Source organism: Lissotriton vulgaris, chromosome 2_1, assembly GCF_964263255.1.
Source record: "Lissotriton vulgaris chromosome 2_1, aLisVul1.2, whole genome shotgun sequence".
Classification (NCBI taxonomy): domain Eukaryota; kingdom Metazoa; phylum Chordata; class Amphibia; order Caudata; family Salamandridae; genus Lissotriton; species Lissotriton vulgaris.
This window is the reverse complement of record NC_141687.1, coordinates 1,024,603,053-1,024,619,770: the sequence shown is the minus strand read 5'-3', so window position 1 is coordinate 1,024,619,770 and position 16,718 is coordinate 1,024,603,053. Positions and strand designations below refer to the sequence as shown.

Sequence of the window (16,718 nt, the reverse complement as noted above, 5' to 3'; positions counted from 1 at the left end):
CCTATGATTTTCACTATTTAGCACTGCTAGTCAGTTGCCACCTGACACCTAGAAATATTACACTAGCACTGGGACATCCAGGTGAGATTAGGTTGAGCCTGGCTAAATCTACCGAGGGTACGACAATCTACCTTCATGGTGAAGGCTCCCAGATGATGTAGGGTGGTACAGGTCGGTAATCTGATGGGAATATTCTCTTACAGAGAAAGTACCCTAGGTATGATTTTGCTGTTCAACATCAACAGTTGAGGTCACGTACTCACAGATACATACATAGTAGTTCTCCTCTTGACCCATTGCTACATTGTATTGGTAGTTATATACTGGGGAATGGTCATGTCAAACCGGCTTTAACGATTGCCTGATTAACTGCAGGGCTCTTCCAAAACATTTGACTGACATTTTTCTCCTACTCTCTGATAACACCTGGGACTTTATATTTCTAACAGAAACATGGCTGAAGGATAGTCCCAACCCCGACCTTGGGCTATCCCTCCATGTATTCGTATTATGTTTGCCGACCGGGAAAGGAGAAAAGATGGGAGGTGGAATTGCCATTATTTTTAGGGATACCTTTGAAGCCTCCTCATCATCATGGGCCAATTTGAGACCTTAGAGGGACTAATTTTTAGCTTCAAAGTAGATTCCTCCTTTTATTTCTCAGGCCTTTTGAAATATAAGTCCCCGGATTGCCCTAATAGCTACTTCCCTAAATTTTCGATAGTATTGCTCAATTGCGTTTGCAATATGCAAAGTTCACTGTTTTGGGTGATTTTATTGCTCATGTAGACGACCCTAAGGGTACCTATGCCACCCAACATATTCAGACCTTAGCCGGTCTGAACCTTGTCCAACTCTTCCAGTCCCCTACAAACACGCTTAACATACGCTGAACCATATTTTTAAAAATATCTATAGTCTTCTTGTTCATTTGATATTTTATGGAGCCCACTACCAGAAGAAGATGACTCCCCCCCATAAGATAAAGAGAAGGTGGCAGAACATTTTGTCGGAGTCCCTTGTGCATACTATCTGCTCTTAAGCTCCTTCCTTCACAGGTCCACTAGATGCTGATGCTGTTTTGTTTAATCAATAGTTTACTAATTGTTATAATTCACTCACTTTAACGGTTTGCATTATGATATTTCCATGTAACCTTCTTTGGTCTCAACCTTCTCTCTCACTCTTTGTCCCCCTTCCTCATTCTACCCTTTGGAATGTTCCTACAATTGAGCCATAGGCTTCCTTGGAATGTTGACAAGAGCAGCCTGACTGGGAGAGTTTGTTGGCTGTGCCTTGAGAGCGACGTGTTACAGGTTCCAGAGTGGAGGCCGTAATAAAGAGCTACTTAATCTTCACCTACCTGTTCCAGGCGTCTTTATAACACTAATTCTCTTGACATTCATGGTCTGCGTAAGGGAGCAGAACGTCGCTCCTTCCCTTCATCCTCAATGTCAAGTATAATCTATACCTTGTGGCCCACAAGGTTGAGGCACTGTTTCTTAGCGTTTTCACCCAGCGCTTTCCTTTCCTCACGCCAACTTTAATGCTGTGATGATCATCTCCAAGCGATCAGCGTTCCTCACGTTCTAACTGACCTGGAACTCTGTTTTCAACCATTCCTTCAACGTAGGGATGCTGATTGTCTCACCTGCCAGCTGCCTTCTGCTCCGTGATCAGCGTTTCTTACCCCGGCTAGAATTCACGTCACAGCGGTAGCCCCAGACTTTAATTGCTTCTCCTCCTGCTGTGCGCCTGATTGTGGATTTACACCGCTTTCATTCCGCCTTGCCCTGCAAGTTTGCATATGTTCTGACAGATTTTCACTCTCACTGGGTAGTCATTAAAATGGTGCACCAAACAACTACCAAATCCCCTATCAACTTTCAGCGAGACACCTTCGCCACTGAAGGCATTCAGGCCACCCTGGTCACGGACAACGGTGTCCAATTCACCTCGTCAGCCATGTCCAACTTCCTAACTAGCTTAGCCGTAACCCACTTAAAAACAGCTCTGTACTGTCCTCGTGCAAACGGCTTAGTTGAAAGAGTAAACAGAATGGTAAAGGAGAACATACAGCTAGCTTGCTTCAACAACCTACCTGTTGAACGCTTTATTCAAGATATGCTCTGGGCATACCACACTACCTCCAACATGGTCACTGGGATATCCCCTTTCTCATCGCTCAGGAGAAGAAAACCCAGTCAAAATTCTTTCCTAACTGGATCGGGGGTGGAGAGGTAACAGCAAAATCTTTTGACAAGGCAAAAACAAAAATAGCTTCCCATCAAGCCAACTACAAAGACCGATATGATCAAAAGCTTGGAACAAAAAAACAAGAATGGTCTGTAGGCGATTGGGTAGCTGTGAAAAAACACACACTGGCAGGTGATCCTTAATCGAAGTTCTATGAACCCAGAAGAATAATAGAGATCAAAAACAATACTGTGGTTCTTGAGAATGGGCAAAACTGGAGCATGGACGGGTTGGTTAAATGCCTGAACCCAGGGGACACCACTCATGAAAACTCCATGACATATGGGGGATCCGAAGACTCTGTCATTCCTCCCAGGAGCTGTACCAGAAGACCTACTGTTCCCCCCAAATGGCATAAAGACTTTGTAATGCAGTAGAATTATATTTCTCTCTTTCATTGTTTTATGCGGGGAAAATGTGTTATAATTCAATCACTTTAACGGTTTGCAATATGGTATTTCCATGTACCGTCTTTGGTCTCACCCTCTCTCTCTCTCTGCCCCCCTTCCTCATTCTTCCCTTTGGGATGTTCCTACAGTTGAGCCAGAGGTTGCCTTGGAATGTTGACAAGAGCAGCCTGACCGGCAGAGTTCGTTGGCTGTGCCTTGAGAGCGACGTGTTAGAGGTTCCAGGGTGGAGGCCTTAATAAAGAGCTACTTAATCTCACCTACCTGTTCCAGGCGTCTTTATAACACTAATTCTCTTGACATTCTAGCTCCTTTGAAAGTCCATGTAGTGAAAAGATCTAAGCCCTCTGCTCCTTGGTTTTCCTCCGCCCTAAGAGCAGAGAAAAGTGTGTAAAAAAATTAATTGGAGAAGGTCCTATGATTTCGAGGTAAAGCTTTTATATAAAACAGCTCTCAGAAAATTTCGAAAACCTTCATGGAAAACTACGAGAGAGCGCTTCTTGTCACCTACTGAGGCTTCCTATAATGCCACTAGTGAAGTATCAAATATAGTAAAGCCCTTTTTTCCCCTGATGCTGCAAAAAGTGCCTTTAAACCCGCTCCTGAACTCTGTAACTAGCTATCTGTTCTCGTCAATGAGAAAACTCATAACCTTTATTCTACCTTCCCTGATGGACCTAGTGTGGAACTACAATAGCTCCTCCATCTAGTTACAAATCTTACAAGAAGACTCACTCAGTGAGCTTGAGAAATGCAAGTCTGGTTCTCTTGAGGACCCTTGCTTCCCTCAAATATTCAGTATAATGGCCCGTTATGTCGACCCATTTCTCAATACAATTTGGAACACTTCTCTAAAATCCCGCATTTTCCAGGCCACTGGGAAAATGTGTGTTCCTTTTACCTCTTCTCAACAAACCTAATGCTGGCCCAGGTGTCTTAATCAATTTCAGGCCGATCTAGCTGCTACCTGCCCCTGCTAAGATTCTGGAAAAATTGGTAAAGACAAATGGTCAACTTCATGATTTTCAATTGGACTTCCGAGCAGGATACAGCATTGAAACTGCTCTTTTGGAGGTGTCGGAGTTTGTAAGGGAAAATCTAGATAGTGGCTCTTCATCCATGATGGTATTATTGGATTTATCTGCAGCATTTGACACAGTGCCTAACACCACATTTATGAAAGATTCAGCCAATTTGGCTTCCAGGGCATGGTCCTTTCCTGGCTTAAATCATTCATAGAAGACAATCCCAACGTGTTTATATCCATCCTTTTTCCACATCCACCAAAACTCTTGTCTGTGGGGTGCCTCAGGGATTGGCCTTGAGGTTGCCAATGTTTAATCTATATCTTGTACTCACGGGATCCTTGATTGAAAATTGGGATGTGAAGTGTTCTCGTATGTGGATGACACACAACTGCTATTTTCCTCTCAGGAGTGTTCGGGGGTGGCACTCTTTAAATTTAAGTAATGTCTTAAAAGAGTAACTGTTTGAATGGGGTCAAATGTTCTTAAATTAAACTCTGACAAGACAGAAGTCCTCTTCTTCAGCCGATGCACCTGCCACCCCATCAAGTCTTTGGTTACCTCAAGAACTTAACCCTTCACTGAATCCTACCACATCTGCTAGGAATCTGGGTGTCATGTATGACTCTGCACTCTCTTTCGTGACTCAAATAAGAGAGATTGGTTTGCTTCCTGAAACTTAAAACCTTAAGGAAGCTGCTGCACCTTGTACCTGAGGAGGGCTGTAAAATTGTTTCCCATAAAATGGGTCTGCCTGTCTTTCGGACTCTCAGACTCCAGATCATTCAGAATGCTGCAGCCAGGCTGATTCATTGAGTACCTTTTCACCAGCAGAACTTCTACATTTAAAGCATCTTCACTGGCTTCCAGTGGTGAAGCACATTAAATGTAGAGCCCTCAGACTGGTCTTTAGAGCCCTCACATGCAGGGACCCTCTTTACCTGAGGAATAGACTGTGCCTGTACAAACAAGAGAGAGTGCTGAGGTCTAATAACCTCTGCCTGATGCGGACGCCAAAATTCCATAAGGCCTGACATGGAGGGAGCTTCTTCATGGTACTCATGGAAAAGCTTTGGATTGCCTTGCAGGTCAGGGTACATAGGGCTCAGGCATTGACATCTTTAAAAGAGAGTTTAAAATGTGCCTGTTTGGCTTAGAAATATTTCTTGATGATGCTGTATATCAGACTTTGCTTGAGCACTGGGACACTTCCAGTGAAACCGCTGAGTGTTTATCCAATGCATTTGCTTGATTGATGGGAGATGATATAGTGAGTTAAACATACGTACTGAGAACAGTGAGTACTTTCAGTTAATGAGAGATTGCTATAAAATTGATTATAGTAAGTCTAATCAACTTGGACAGCATAACCTGGACTTATCTGGGTGTATGAACAGAGCTAATCTATTCACTTGGATTTTCGCTAGTATTTTGGTTTTGCCATGGGTGTCCCATTGTGCCTGAACATTTTCCTCATCTGCAGCTGCTTTAAGGCTATCTCAATATGCTCCACTGAAATTGGTTCTTCCAAAATGGAGTTATTTTGGTGATCTTATCGCTTATTCGTGGGACCACTGTCATAATTTAGTTAGGATTTATAAAATGCAAAATTTTCTGCCATCTATTTGACTCCTTGCACCCTCTTTACCTGTCTATCTTTCACAACATGGACATGTCTTAGGATGTCTTCCCATTTCCCAAACCACAGCAGCTGCTTAACAAATTTGACTCTTACATCATAAAATTATTTGCTGGTAATCAGGTAGTGAGCACATTTATTTCTAATAAATATTAGTATGTGCAAGGGAATCTGGGTGTTCTTTGTGCATCTGTTTAAAACCATCAGAGTTGCCATATAATTTTACTTATACTTATTGCATGGCAAATGATGCTTTTAGGTGGACATACATTGACAATGTAAATAAAACAATAAAAAAAATGCAAATGAAAAATTAAAGCTAAAGGCGTGTCCCTCTGAAGATTTCAGCAGTCATAATGAAAATCAAGAAGTGTTGCCACTTCAAGTAGCCCAAAGTCACTTATGCCTTGCAGGTAGGAAACAAAGGGAACAATTACGATGTTGTGCTGAAAGCATCCGAACTGCATTTGGATTCCCCTAGACCATGTTGAAACCTATCCACCGGCTTAGTCGGAAACAATTCAGACCGACTGATTACGATGCTCGGAGGCAGAAAGGAAACAATTCGGTCATTCAAATTGGTTCTGGCCGGCATTTCGAGAAACCGAGTCGGTCGGAGCGGAATCGTACAGCTCTAAGGACAGCGTTATCGACCGACCGATTACGATGTCGGATTCAGACAGCCTTTCTGACTCAGTTTGCCAAACAAGGAAAGGCTGTCGGAAACTGTCTTTGTTGGCCCCTAGCAGGCCCCCTTCATCCTAAGGCCTCCGGTTGAGGGCTGTGGGGGCACCCAAGGGACCCTCTGAAAAACCATGCACATTGTGGCAGGAACCTTTAGGTGCCTGCAACAGGGTGCAGGGTTTTCCACAACCACCCCGTATTCACTATAGGAGCCTGTGTTGTCAGTCGGAACACAGGCTCCCATTGAAGTGAATGGGAGACTTTCAGAATGGTGTTCGGAAGCATCGTAATTGGTTGCGTGGAACCGCCGACCGTGAGTCGGTCGGGACCAAATCCGACAAGGAGTTGGGCTGAAAGTTTCAGCACAACATCGTAATCGGTCCCAGAGTGTGTTGCCACCAAGAATTTCACAGGCAAAAATAAAACCCAGAATTCAAATTAAACCTATTTTCTATATTTTAATGATCATAACAATGTCTTATCTTGTAATTTAGATACCAATGAAGTATATTTAAATGCAACTGACTTTATTTAGAGAAGGGTGGCGTAATTAAATCCTTTGCAAAGCAGTGGGTATACAATTTATTTTCGCTGCAGGGGGACTTTCTATCAAAGGATTCTTTGCTGCAGAAATTGCTATATTCATGCTTCAGAATGGCAATGATGATTGCGCCAACAGAGAATTTTCTGGTAAAAATCACAGGTCTTGAGGAAACGATGTTACCACTACCTTTTGGAGGAGAATGTCTTACCACACTTTTCTAGTTCTGGAATAGACGGTTTTGTTTTAGCACAGTGCGCCCTGGCTTTACAAGCTATTTCCAATTCAAAAATCAAATTTAGGTGCAGAGTTACAATCTGGATTCATTATTTCAGGCCACACAGTATCTAGGGCCTTCGTGTTTGGAAAAATGTGCGCGCCTCACTTAAGATTCCACATAGAAGTTGAAGATGGTAGGTTACAGATAAAATTGACCTGAAATAACCCTTGTGGGAACCCGCAGGATGTTGGACTTTGGGAGAAGGCAGTTTGTCAATAGAGGATCTGTCATTGAGTTATGAAGAGAACCAGCTAAGGAGTTTCCTTTCAGTCCCATTCGTTTTTGCATGGGTGAAGAAGAGTTGCATGGCTGATGGTATTGAGAGACGTTCTACATTTTAATGGTGAAACGATGACACTCTACAAATTAGCATTAAACATTTAATCAGAAATGTTTCCAATTTACTATGTATCGGACTGTTGAAGACAAGTCCATCGCATCTCCATATTCCTTTGTTTCATTTATGTTACAGAGCATGTTGAATTGTAAAAACATATTAGTTCTATTTCTGAAAAATGACGGAAACTTGTTGTTTAGATACTATAAATAACTCAGCAGTAAAATACAAGCTAAAATCATATCTCCTATCTATGAATTATCCTGTACGTCATTGTTATATATTTGTCTACAAGGCACCAGATTTCTTTATAGGACTAAACACAGTACCTGTTTGCTACTGTTAGAAGGGGGCAGTGATGTCCGCTTGACGCATTTTCAAAAGTGCGTGAAGTGTTGTCAATTCTGTAGCAAAATTCACCATGCCTTTCCCATTCCTAAAATATATAATGTTGGGATTCGTGTTAAACACAGCGTATAATGCCAATGAGAGGATCTAGGTTTCTCTGTCAAAACAAGTACAGGCTCACATAAAAATAATAAGCAAATATGATGACTAATTCCCTGATTATCTACTGTTTCCACAGTCTATGACAGCGAGCGGGGCCGGCTTTAGTGCTGGTGGCGCCCAGTGCACCAATGACCATCTCTGCCACGATTTCCCTCACAAGCTCCCTTCAACAGTGTACCTCAAGTCTCCATAACTGCTCTCTCTCAGATGCATTTACTTAGTTTTGTAGCGCTGCCAGCACTCATGCCAGTGTAGGGTGTCAGAGCCCTTTACATCACACACACTACACAGAAACAATCAGTCATAGGTGTGTAAATCAGTGCGTGGGAAACGTTACGTAAGACAAAGGAGTACAAGGAGTAGGAGTCACATGTCATCCATACTGGTAGGCAGGATAGTTTAAGAGTGCTTGGTCTGGATAATGACATACTCAGAATTAAACATGTAATACTCTGGTTGAGGGTTCTCTTTAATAATCAGAATTGAATTCTATCCGAATTAGCCCTATTTCAAAATTTTGCATAATATAAGGTTTAATCTATACCTTGCAGTTTGCATGCAGCTCTTTGGTGATAGTTAGTAGCTCACTGTTCTATTTTAGGATGGTACCAAATAAACAGCAAGTAACAAAGAAACTCTCAGACAAAAGCAGCAAACCACTGACCTATTTACATTGTATGCACTTTGTGATCTGAATGGTACATGTTCTTTGCGGCAGCCAAATTAATCCTCTTTGCTACCTTACAATGACTCAAAACATACACTAGACAAACCTTCGATCTCTCTGTAGGAAGAACATTAATCACTGGAGCTATGTTGATATTTTCATTGCGGCCTGAAAATTGCTGGAGGCCAGGAACGTGGCAGTAGGTGCTTTTAAATCCATAATATACTTCAAACACGACCCCCCACTCAAAGTCAGCACCTGGTGAGGTTGCACCAGTCGCACCGCTCTAGAGCTGGCCCTGGGAGCATGTTGTGTCCAGAAAACAGCCAACTGTTCTATCTATTTAAATGTAACAATTTCAGTGACTCTCCCTTTGCCACTAGGACATAAATATTGGACTTTGCATCTGCACCCCTGTTCATCGCAACCAATCAGTATCACAGCCTTAGCCCTGTGATGAAAATGAGCATAGCTCAATGTAATGAGGATTATAAGTAGTTAATCATAGCATTACCACATCATACCTTTTCTTCATCACAGACTTTACAGTATGAGTCTATACCAAGCAGTGCCAAGCTTTCCACTGACACCTCTCAACAGTTAACAATTTATCAGCAACTAATGAATGTTGTGAGAACATTGGTTTCCGAACACCTCTTAGGATGGTAAGTGACTGTCTAATAAACCATCTTTTCAAATGCAAGAGAAGACTGTCACTATTACCAATATGTAAAGGGCACTGAAGTACCAAAAGGACCAGAAATGAAAAGAAGGGCCCCACAGGTAAACAAGGAAATATCTATCATGCCTTCAGAAGTGACAGTGACAACAATGTCCTCTGACCAAGAGGGAAGACCTTTCACCAAATGGCATATATCAAGAAGCCGGCCAATGACACACGTGATAAGATTGAGACCAAGTGACATTGAGTGGAAGAATAAAAAAGCCTACTGAAACTAAAGATAAAAAAACTTCCTAACACTGGCACAGCATAATAAAATTACCCACCACATGAACTGAACTTACTTAATGTGAGAACCCACTTCAAATAATAGTCACAATCCTTGTCCGGGCGAACCACAAACATTACTAAATAAACCTGTTCTTAACCATCTAGTAGTTTGTCACACAACCAGTCAGACTTAACTGAAAAGCAATGTGTAAAGTAAAAAAAAATCCAAACTAGTTTAGAAAAATAGAGTACATTTAACTGAATAAAATGACACCAAAATGACTCACATCTAATCAGTAGAACCGGAATTATTACTTTTTAGAGATTACGGTTCATAATAGTGCCAAAAAGAATAAAGTGCCAACTGCTGATTTGGTTCTTCCCAACTGGGACAAAGTCAAAAGTTAAGGTATTTTGCGATGGACCTTGGGTCGGATACAGGGGCCAGGTTTGTCCCGGTGAAAAGTTTTACCTTCGGACTTAAGGCCTGATTTAATATTTGGCAGTCAAACTATCCTACTTCATATAGATGCTAATCTTATGCTCCCTTCATGCAGATACATGCTACATTGACTCTCTTGTTATGGCTGACTGGTGCATCCATACCCACATTATCTCTGATGGAAGTGGGTAGAGGCTACTCTTCAGCTTTTCTTCCAGTGCTGAGTGACAGGAAGCAGGGGAAGAAACTGATGTTACCACAGCTGCTTTGACTACACCATGCCTGGGCAGCTCTCAGGACTTCACCACTGAGACCCCAACATTAATTTCTGGTAGCTGTTTTGCTTAGGGTGGATGCAGAGACAGGGAGATGGAAAGCTATAGACAGGACTTCCACATATGTAAATGTAAGTCAGTAAGTAACTTTATTGTATATGGTTAATAAAACCGGTATAATACGGCATTACAAAACACTAAAATATGTTAAAGAAAAAACAGTTGACTACATTTCTATCAAATGCCCAACAGCCAGCTGTGTGCTATAAAAATCGTCACATTAAAATGGCTTTACTATAAAAGGCAAATTATTAACAGTGCAAAGTACTTCATGTCACCTTCTTCCTTTAGGAGACTAAAACATTTAACGGAAAATTAAAACAGCAACAGCTGGGCAGGAATATGCCTAATAAATCAATTAATTAAACAATGACAAAAAACAATAAAACTCAGCATATGGGGAAAGGAATACTACTTAATGCAGCGGGAGAACAAACATTTAAACCTTACTTTAAAAAACAATCAAAAACAAGGCCATTGAGCCACCCGTGCATCACTTTTATTGATGCAGCGAAATGGGCGAAATGGGCTTATCCCCCATTTACAAGGCCATGTAAAGTCACCCTGAGTGAGTCTTCATGTCCTTGTAAATATGTTTCCCTTTCACGCATAACTCTGCATGAAAGGGGCGTTCCATGGGTGTTCCTGTGGGTGTTCCCACGCAATCTTCATTGAACTTGAGGCATTCCCAGAGTTACAACATCTTGTAAACCTGGGAATGCGTCAGAATCCTATGCCTCCTCAGGGGAGTCGTAAGGAGGCGCAATGAGGAGAAATACTTTTCCATGCATAGAAAGAGGAAAATACCTTTAATGATTGTTTTTGTGAAGGAAGATGCCCCTTCCTACACAAAAACAATCATCCCATCAGCACAGGCACACTTGCAAAATGACGCATGGGTGTCTGCGCTGGTGCACGGCTGCTGTTTGTACACTGGCGCAGGATCGAATGCAGCTTTAAAGAAGGACAGAATTGTGTTGTATCTCAAAAATACAGCGCATTCCTGCCCTTTCATTTTGATGCACTGAAGCGCAGCAGGAAGACTTGATGCGCTTCTGTGCATCAAAATATTTTAAATGAGGCCCCTAATATGTCATGCAGAAGGAATATTAACCGAATTAAATACATTGTTGGCTAGCTTTCACTAATTCTTTTTCCACCAACATCATAAACTTCTTAAAGACAATGTTCAGTTGAAAGTTGTTCAGGTCCAGGCAGGCAATAATTGCCTGCCTACAAGGGGAGGATACCCTTTCTGTTTAGCAGTTTTCGCAACAGGGATATCCGTTCGACTAGTAGACAGGAATAGATGCAGACTATGGGAATAATAGTCTCCACTGTTGAATTAAACAGTCTGAAATCCTAGTTTTGATTAATTTTGATCCAACGTGGGGCATAGTCATTTGTTGGAAGGTCTCCAACTCTATAGAGCATGCACTTAGTTTTTAAAAACATTGAGTAACATACTCCCACATAAGACTGTCTGTTTTGGACTGTATAAATATTTAAAATCATCCATGCGTGGGAGTGTTTTGGTAGGAGATCCTTGTCCTGCATTCTTGACAACAGCTACCTCGCATTATTTACCTGTTTTTAAAATTCTGAAAAATGTAACAGGCAGGGCCCACAGATCTCTTATTTGTAAAGAATCTTTCCAAATATTTTCCATAAGAGGTAATATTATTCAGCTGGCTATTTCCATCCAAGCCACATAATCAAGAGTGTCAAGCTTAGCTGCCTACAGTTTGAAATATGCTTTTATAAAAGCCCATTGACTCGCAACCACCTTGTACTTTAAACCAAGTTCCAAACAAATTTGTGCTGGTGAGCATTCATGGGAGGCAAAAAACGTGTCCATAGATTTTTGCAATGATCATATCCAGAAAAACTGGAACTCTAACATAAGCCATGAGATAGAGTTAGCAGCAACTGGCATTCATTATTTTGACCATTGGCTCCAACGTCATTTCTCTCAAGGACCTATTAATAGTAAAAAATTCTGTCAGTAGTGTGTTTGATTTGATCCTGGCTGATGAAGGTTGATATCCAGAAACCGGTCCTAGGATGCTTGATTACGGTCCAGGGAAGACATGGCTTGGCAGTTCGGTCTGGACTGTTCCCATGAGGCACAGGGTCAAGACTGATTTGCATATGGCCATGTCTGAACTGGGGTGGCTTGGTGAGCAAAATAACAATGGATTAAACCCAGATCTGTGACTGGGGGTGAATGTTTTGCTATTGTGCAACATTCCGTCCATCATCTTGTGTGTTTTGCTGTTCACATAATCAAGAGTGTCAAGATTAGCTGCCTTTAGTTTGAAACATGCTTTTATAAAAGCCCATTGACTCCCAACCACCTTGTACTTTAAACCAAATTCCAAACAAATTTGTGCTGGTGAGCATTTCTTGGGAGGCAAAAAACGTGTCCATAGATTTTTGCAATGATCGTATCCAGAAAAATTGGAACTCTACTATTAGCCATGAGATAGAGTTAACAGCAACTGGCATTCATTATTTTGACCATTGGCTCCAACGTCATTCCTCTCAAGGACCTATTAATAGTACAAAATGCTGTCAGTAGTGTGTTTGATTTGATGAACTGCTTATGAACTTGCAGATTCCCTCAATTGTTCATAATAACTCCTAGGTACTTATCCTCTGATGCTCTTTTCACTGGATCACTGTTGAAGAATCACCTCACATCTTACTTCAGCTTCTTGCAAACAACAAAAATTTTTAGTGTCTTCCAATTAATTTCCATTTTATTTGTTGAAAAAAAACGAATCGAATTTCACAAGGAGTCTTTGCAACACATCCTGGATTTACTGAGACAATAGGCATGATAACTCCTCTCCTCCCAGCCTTGGGAAATGACCATGCACCTTGTTCACCTTGGTTGGGAGATCAGCAATATACAGGTTAAATAAGAGTGGTGTATGACCACAGCCCTGCTTCAATCTGGATTCAGTTGGTATCTTTTTGTGAGAAGGTAGAGCTGCTTCCAATCTTTATACATACTGAATCCCTTTCAACAAGGTTTGTGGGATCCCCAAACTGGAGAGTTTTAACCATAGGATGTTTCTAGATACTCGATCGAATGCAGCCTTAAAGTTCACATTGCGAAGATATAATAAAGTTCGCTTCGCAAAAGTTTGATCAGTTATTAGAGATATCTGGCCATTTGATTCTGGGTTGTTCCCATACCTTGTCGAAAGGCTGTTTCATGCCTCATGAGACGTTCTTTGTACTGTTGTTCAGGAAAGCAGCTCTTGCACTAGCAAAATATTTGCCCTCAGCATCTAAGAGAGTAATCAACCGGTAATTTGACAAGTCTTTCATGCTCCGCCCTTTAAATAGTAGCTCTTTCCTGTCTTGAGGACCTCTAAGGAGCCCTTAAGAAACATTATCCTGCATCTCCTAAAGAATACCTGGTTCAATCCGGAATGCAAATCCGTTTCGCAGAAACGGCCATGGATCTTTAAACACATACAACATTTTTAAAATATGTGCAGGTTTAAGTTGATAACATGTTTGTTTGCTAACATTTGAAAAACCTTAATTGTTCATTTTTCACAAGCGTGTGTAATTTAATAATTACTCTAAAATGTTACAGTTAATGTAAGACACAGAAAGCGTGATCTTCATATGTTAAACTGCAGCATATGTTTTGAGTACATCAGATCTGACTCATTGTACTGCTTTTAGGTAAAATGCTAGCCAACTAATTATACATACTACATTAAAAACTCATCACATCTAAAAAACAAGTTAAATCAGTGCAAATCAATTCTTAACAACAAGTACATTATCCAAAATTAGCTACTCCATAGCATCTAACTAAATTCAAAATCCCCCATAATCATACCCAAACTGAAATAGATGAGGCACAGCGATAGATATAGCTCACTGTTGTTAAGGACCCTTACAAAATATGTAAATTTAAAACAGCTCACTCTTGCAATAACAGTGCCATGTTGCAATATTAAGGTCTGATTAGATGTTGGTCATGTTGTGTGACCACTTATTCCACACAATTTATAGAACACTGTTTCCCTAGAAGATGCCATCTTATCAATGGCGTTACAAGGGTACCATGGCAGGGCTGAATTTATTGCAGGTGGAGTCCAGTGCTACATTCTCTTTTGGTGTCTTCCTTCCCCAAGAGCTCATTCTCCACAGCTTCCCTCACTACTACCGCTCCCCAACTGCGCTCTTTATCACTCCATAGTCCCTCTCTCACATGTATTTCATTTGTTTCATAATGCCACCCATACCAGTGTAGGTTGCAGGGTGTCAGAGCACTTTGCATCACACACACATTATACAGAGACAATGAATCATACATGTGTAAATCAGTCCACAGGAAATGTTACATAACACAACTAGGATTACAATGTGTAGGAATCACGCCATTCATACTTGTGGGCAGTATATTTTAAGAGTGCTTAGTTTTGAAAAGCACAAACTCAGGACTTTAAAACGTGCCAAAGTGGTTGGGTTGACTTTAATAATCAGAATGTATTTCTACCCAAACAAAGCTTTTTAACAACATTAGGATAATCAAAGACTGGGGAAGAAACATAATGTTTGAATCTATATCTTGCAGTTTTCATGCAGCTCTTTGATGACAGTTCATAGGCCAGTATGCTATATTAGGCTTGTCATTTATGAACTCCAATTAACAAAATAAATCTTTGTCACAAAAGCAGTAACCCACTGAGCTATCCACACAAAATATAGTTCTATGATATGCATGGTATGCGTTCTTTGCAGTAGGCACATTAATCCTCTTCTCTATAATGAGTCAAAAACTGCCACTAGGCAAAACTCTGATCTCTCTTCTGAAGGAACATTCATCACAACAGGTATCTTGACCACCTGCTCTCACAATGGGTAGTCCCGTTGGCACTGTACATTCTGAAATAATGTGAAATAGGCCCTAGGTATGTTTCACAGGGGGCAGTACTTGTGGGATGGTGATATAAAAACGAGGACACAATGCTGAAAAACCCTCTAGACTGCATTAATTGCTCAAGTTTAAACAGACGTAAGAGCATCGCAAACGTGATTGATTCACACAATTGTGAGCCGAAGCAAGATGACTTGTCAGGATTTAGTTTGGTACATCTGAACAGCATGTCAGGTGAGGTGGGCAGGAGCAGACGGGGGAATTTCTCCAGGCCTACTCCTTAAAACCTACACATAAGATGTTTTTGTATATGTGAGCCCTGAAATAAATTATTTCAAGGTTCTCTCAAATGGGATGTTCACAGAAAATGAGCAACTGTGAAGAAAAGTATTCTCCCAGGGTCACACGATTTGGTTAGGTTGGGAAGCGGGAATTGGAACTAGGTTCTCTGTGTCAGTGCCCCACAACAGGTTTTTGCCCCTAGTGCCACTAAAGCTTCTAAGTGATAGGACACCTTCTCCAAGACCGAGATTTAAACATTTATAAGGTGACAGATAAAGGATTGTTTGTTCAATATAGCTATTGCCAGGAACTATATTGCATAAGTCTAACCTTTATCTTGTCCTAACATGCTCCATTCTGGGATGTGCAGGTTTGCAACTAACATTGACCTTATGGGATTAAAAATTCCACTTGCAAAGTGCTGTTTCCCAAAAGCCAAAGCTGGATGAAGGCATTTAATTCATAAGGGGGCACCACAGATCAATGTGTAGTGTTATGCAAATATGTTGGCATGCTGGCTAATCAATAAGTGTCCACTTAAGACCCCCCTTCTTCAACACCCTGTCAACCTTTGGAGGCCTCAAGGCATGACTGCTGCCTTCAGTCACTCCCTTACTCCTAATGTAGGACAAGTACTCACTACTTTAAGGAAGACTCTCTGTATGTTTGTCAGTTTTACGTATGCATGTTCCCCACTTATATGGCTGGGAGCTCATGTTTTAAAATGCTTATCATATAAGAATGTTGCTCTAATCTACCTCAAAGTTGTTTTTTAATTTTAAATTCTCCAATATCATTCATATCTCTGGTTGAAGGTAGTAAAAAGCATCTCTGAAAGAGAGATCGGCCCCTAAAAAATCTATTAAGTACATTTTATTTCCAAGTCAAGTCAAATATGCTTTATTCGAAAATTCACTCATAAAAGCAGAGACAATTTAAAAATACAAATCAATTAACAATCAATTACAGTAAAAAACAGATAAAAAAGCATATTATTTACAATTCATGACTCAATTTTCAATTCAAGACTTAAAAATATCATATTAAAATTGACCTGTTAAAATATTTTTTAAAGATTTAGGTTTTACAATTTCCTGGAAGGAAAATATCATGGATGGGCGTAAACTAGTGGTCCACCTAGACAGAGAATAGTCAAATGACTAGCAGTCTCCGTCCAGTTTAACCACAGAGTACATCAGACAGAGAATATAAGAGACTAGCAGTCTCTGTCTGATCGACCATGCCCACCCAAGATATTTGGCAGTTGCTATCAATATCCACATCTCACTAGTAGTGCATAGAATACGCAAAGCAGTTAAACTACTGGTAGTCCCTAGATTCTTACACATCGGTTTTAACCATACGCGTCTGGGATCCTGATAAGCAGCACAAGCAAACAAAAAGTGACCCTTAGTTTCATTAGCGGAGCCACAAACAGGACAGCTAACATTT

At 40.8% G+C, this 16,718-nt stretch overlaps 1 protein-coding gene across 1 annotated transcript in view; it reads right to left on the bottom strand.

Moving 5' to 3' along the window:
* Positions 1–16,718, bottom strand: part of PLA2R1 (phospholipase A2 receptor 1) — a 1,083,903-nt gene that overhangs the window by 483,935 nt on the left and 583,250 nt on the right. The window contains exon 7 of the mRNA XM_086956636.1: positions 7,499–7,605. Coding sequence (XP_086812762.1) covers positions 7,499–7,605 — 107 coding nt within the window. The remainder of the gene's footprint in view (positions 1–7,498; positions 7,606–16,718) is intronic.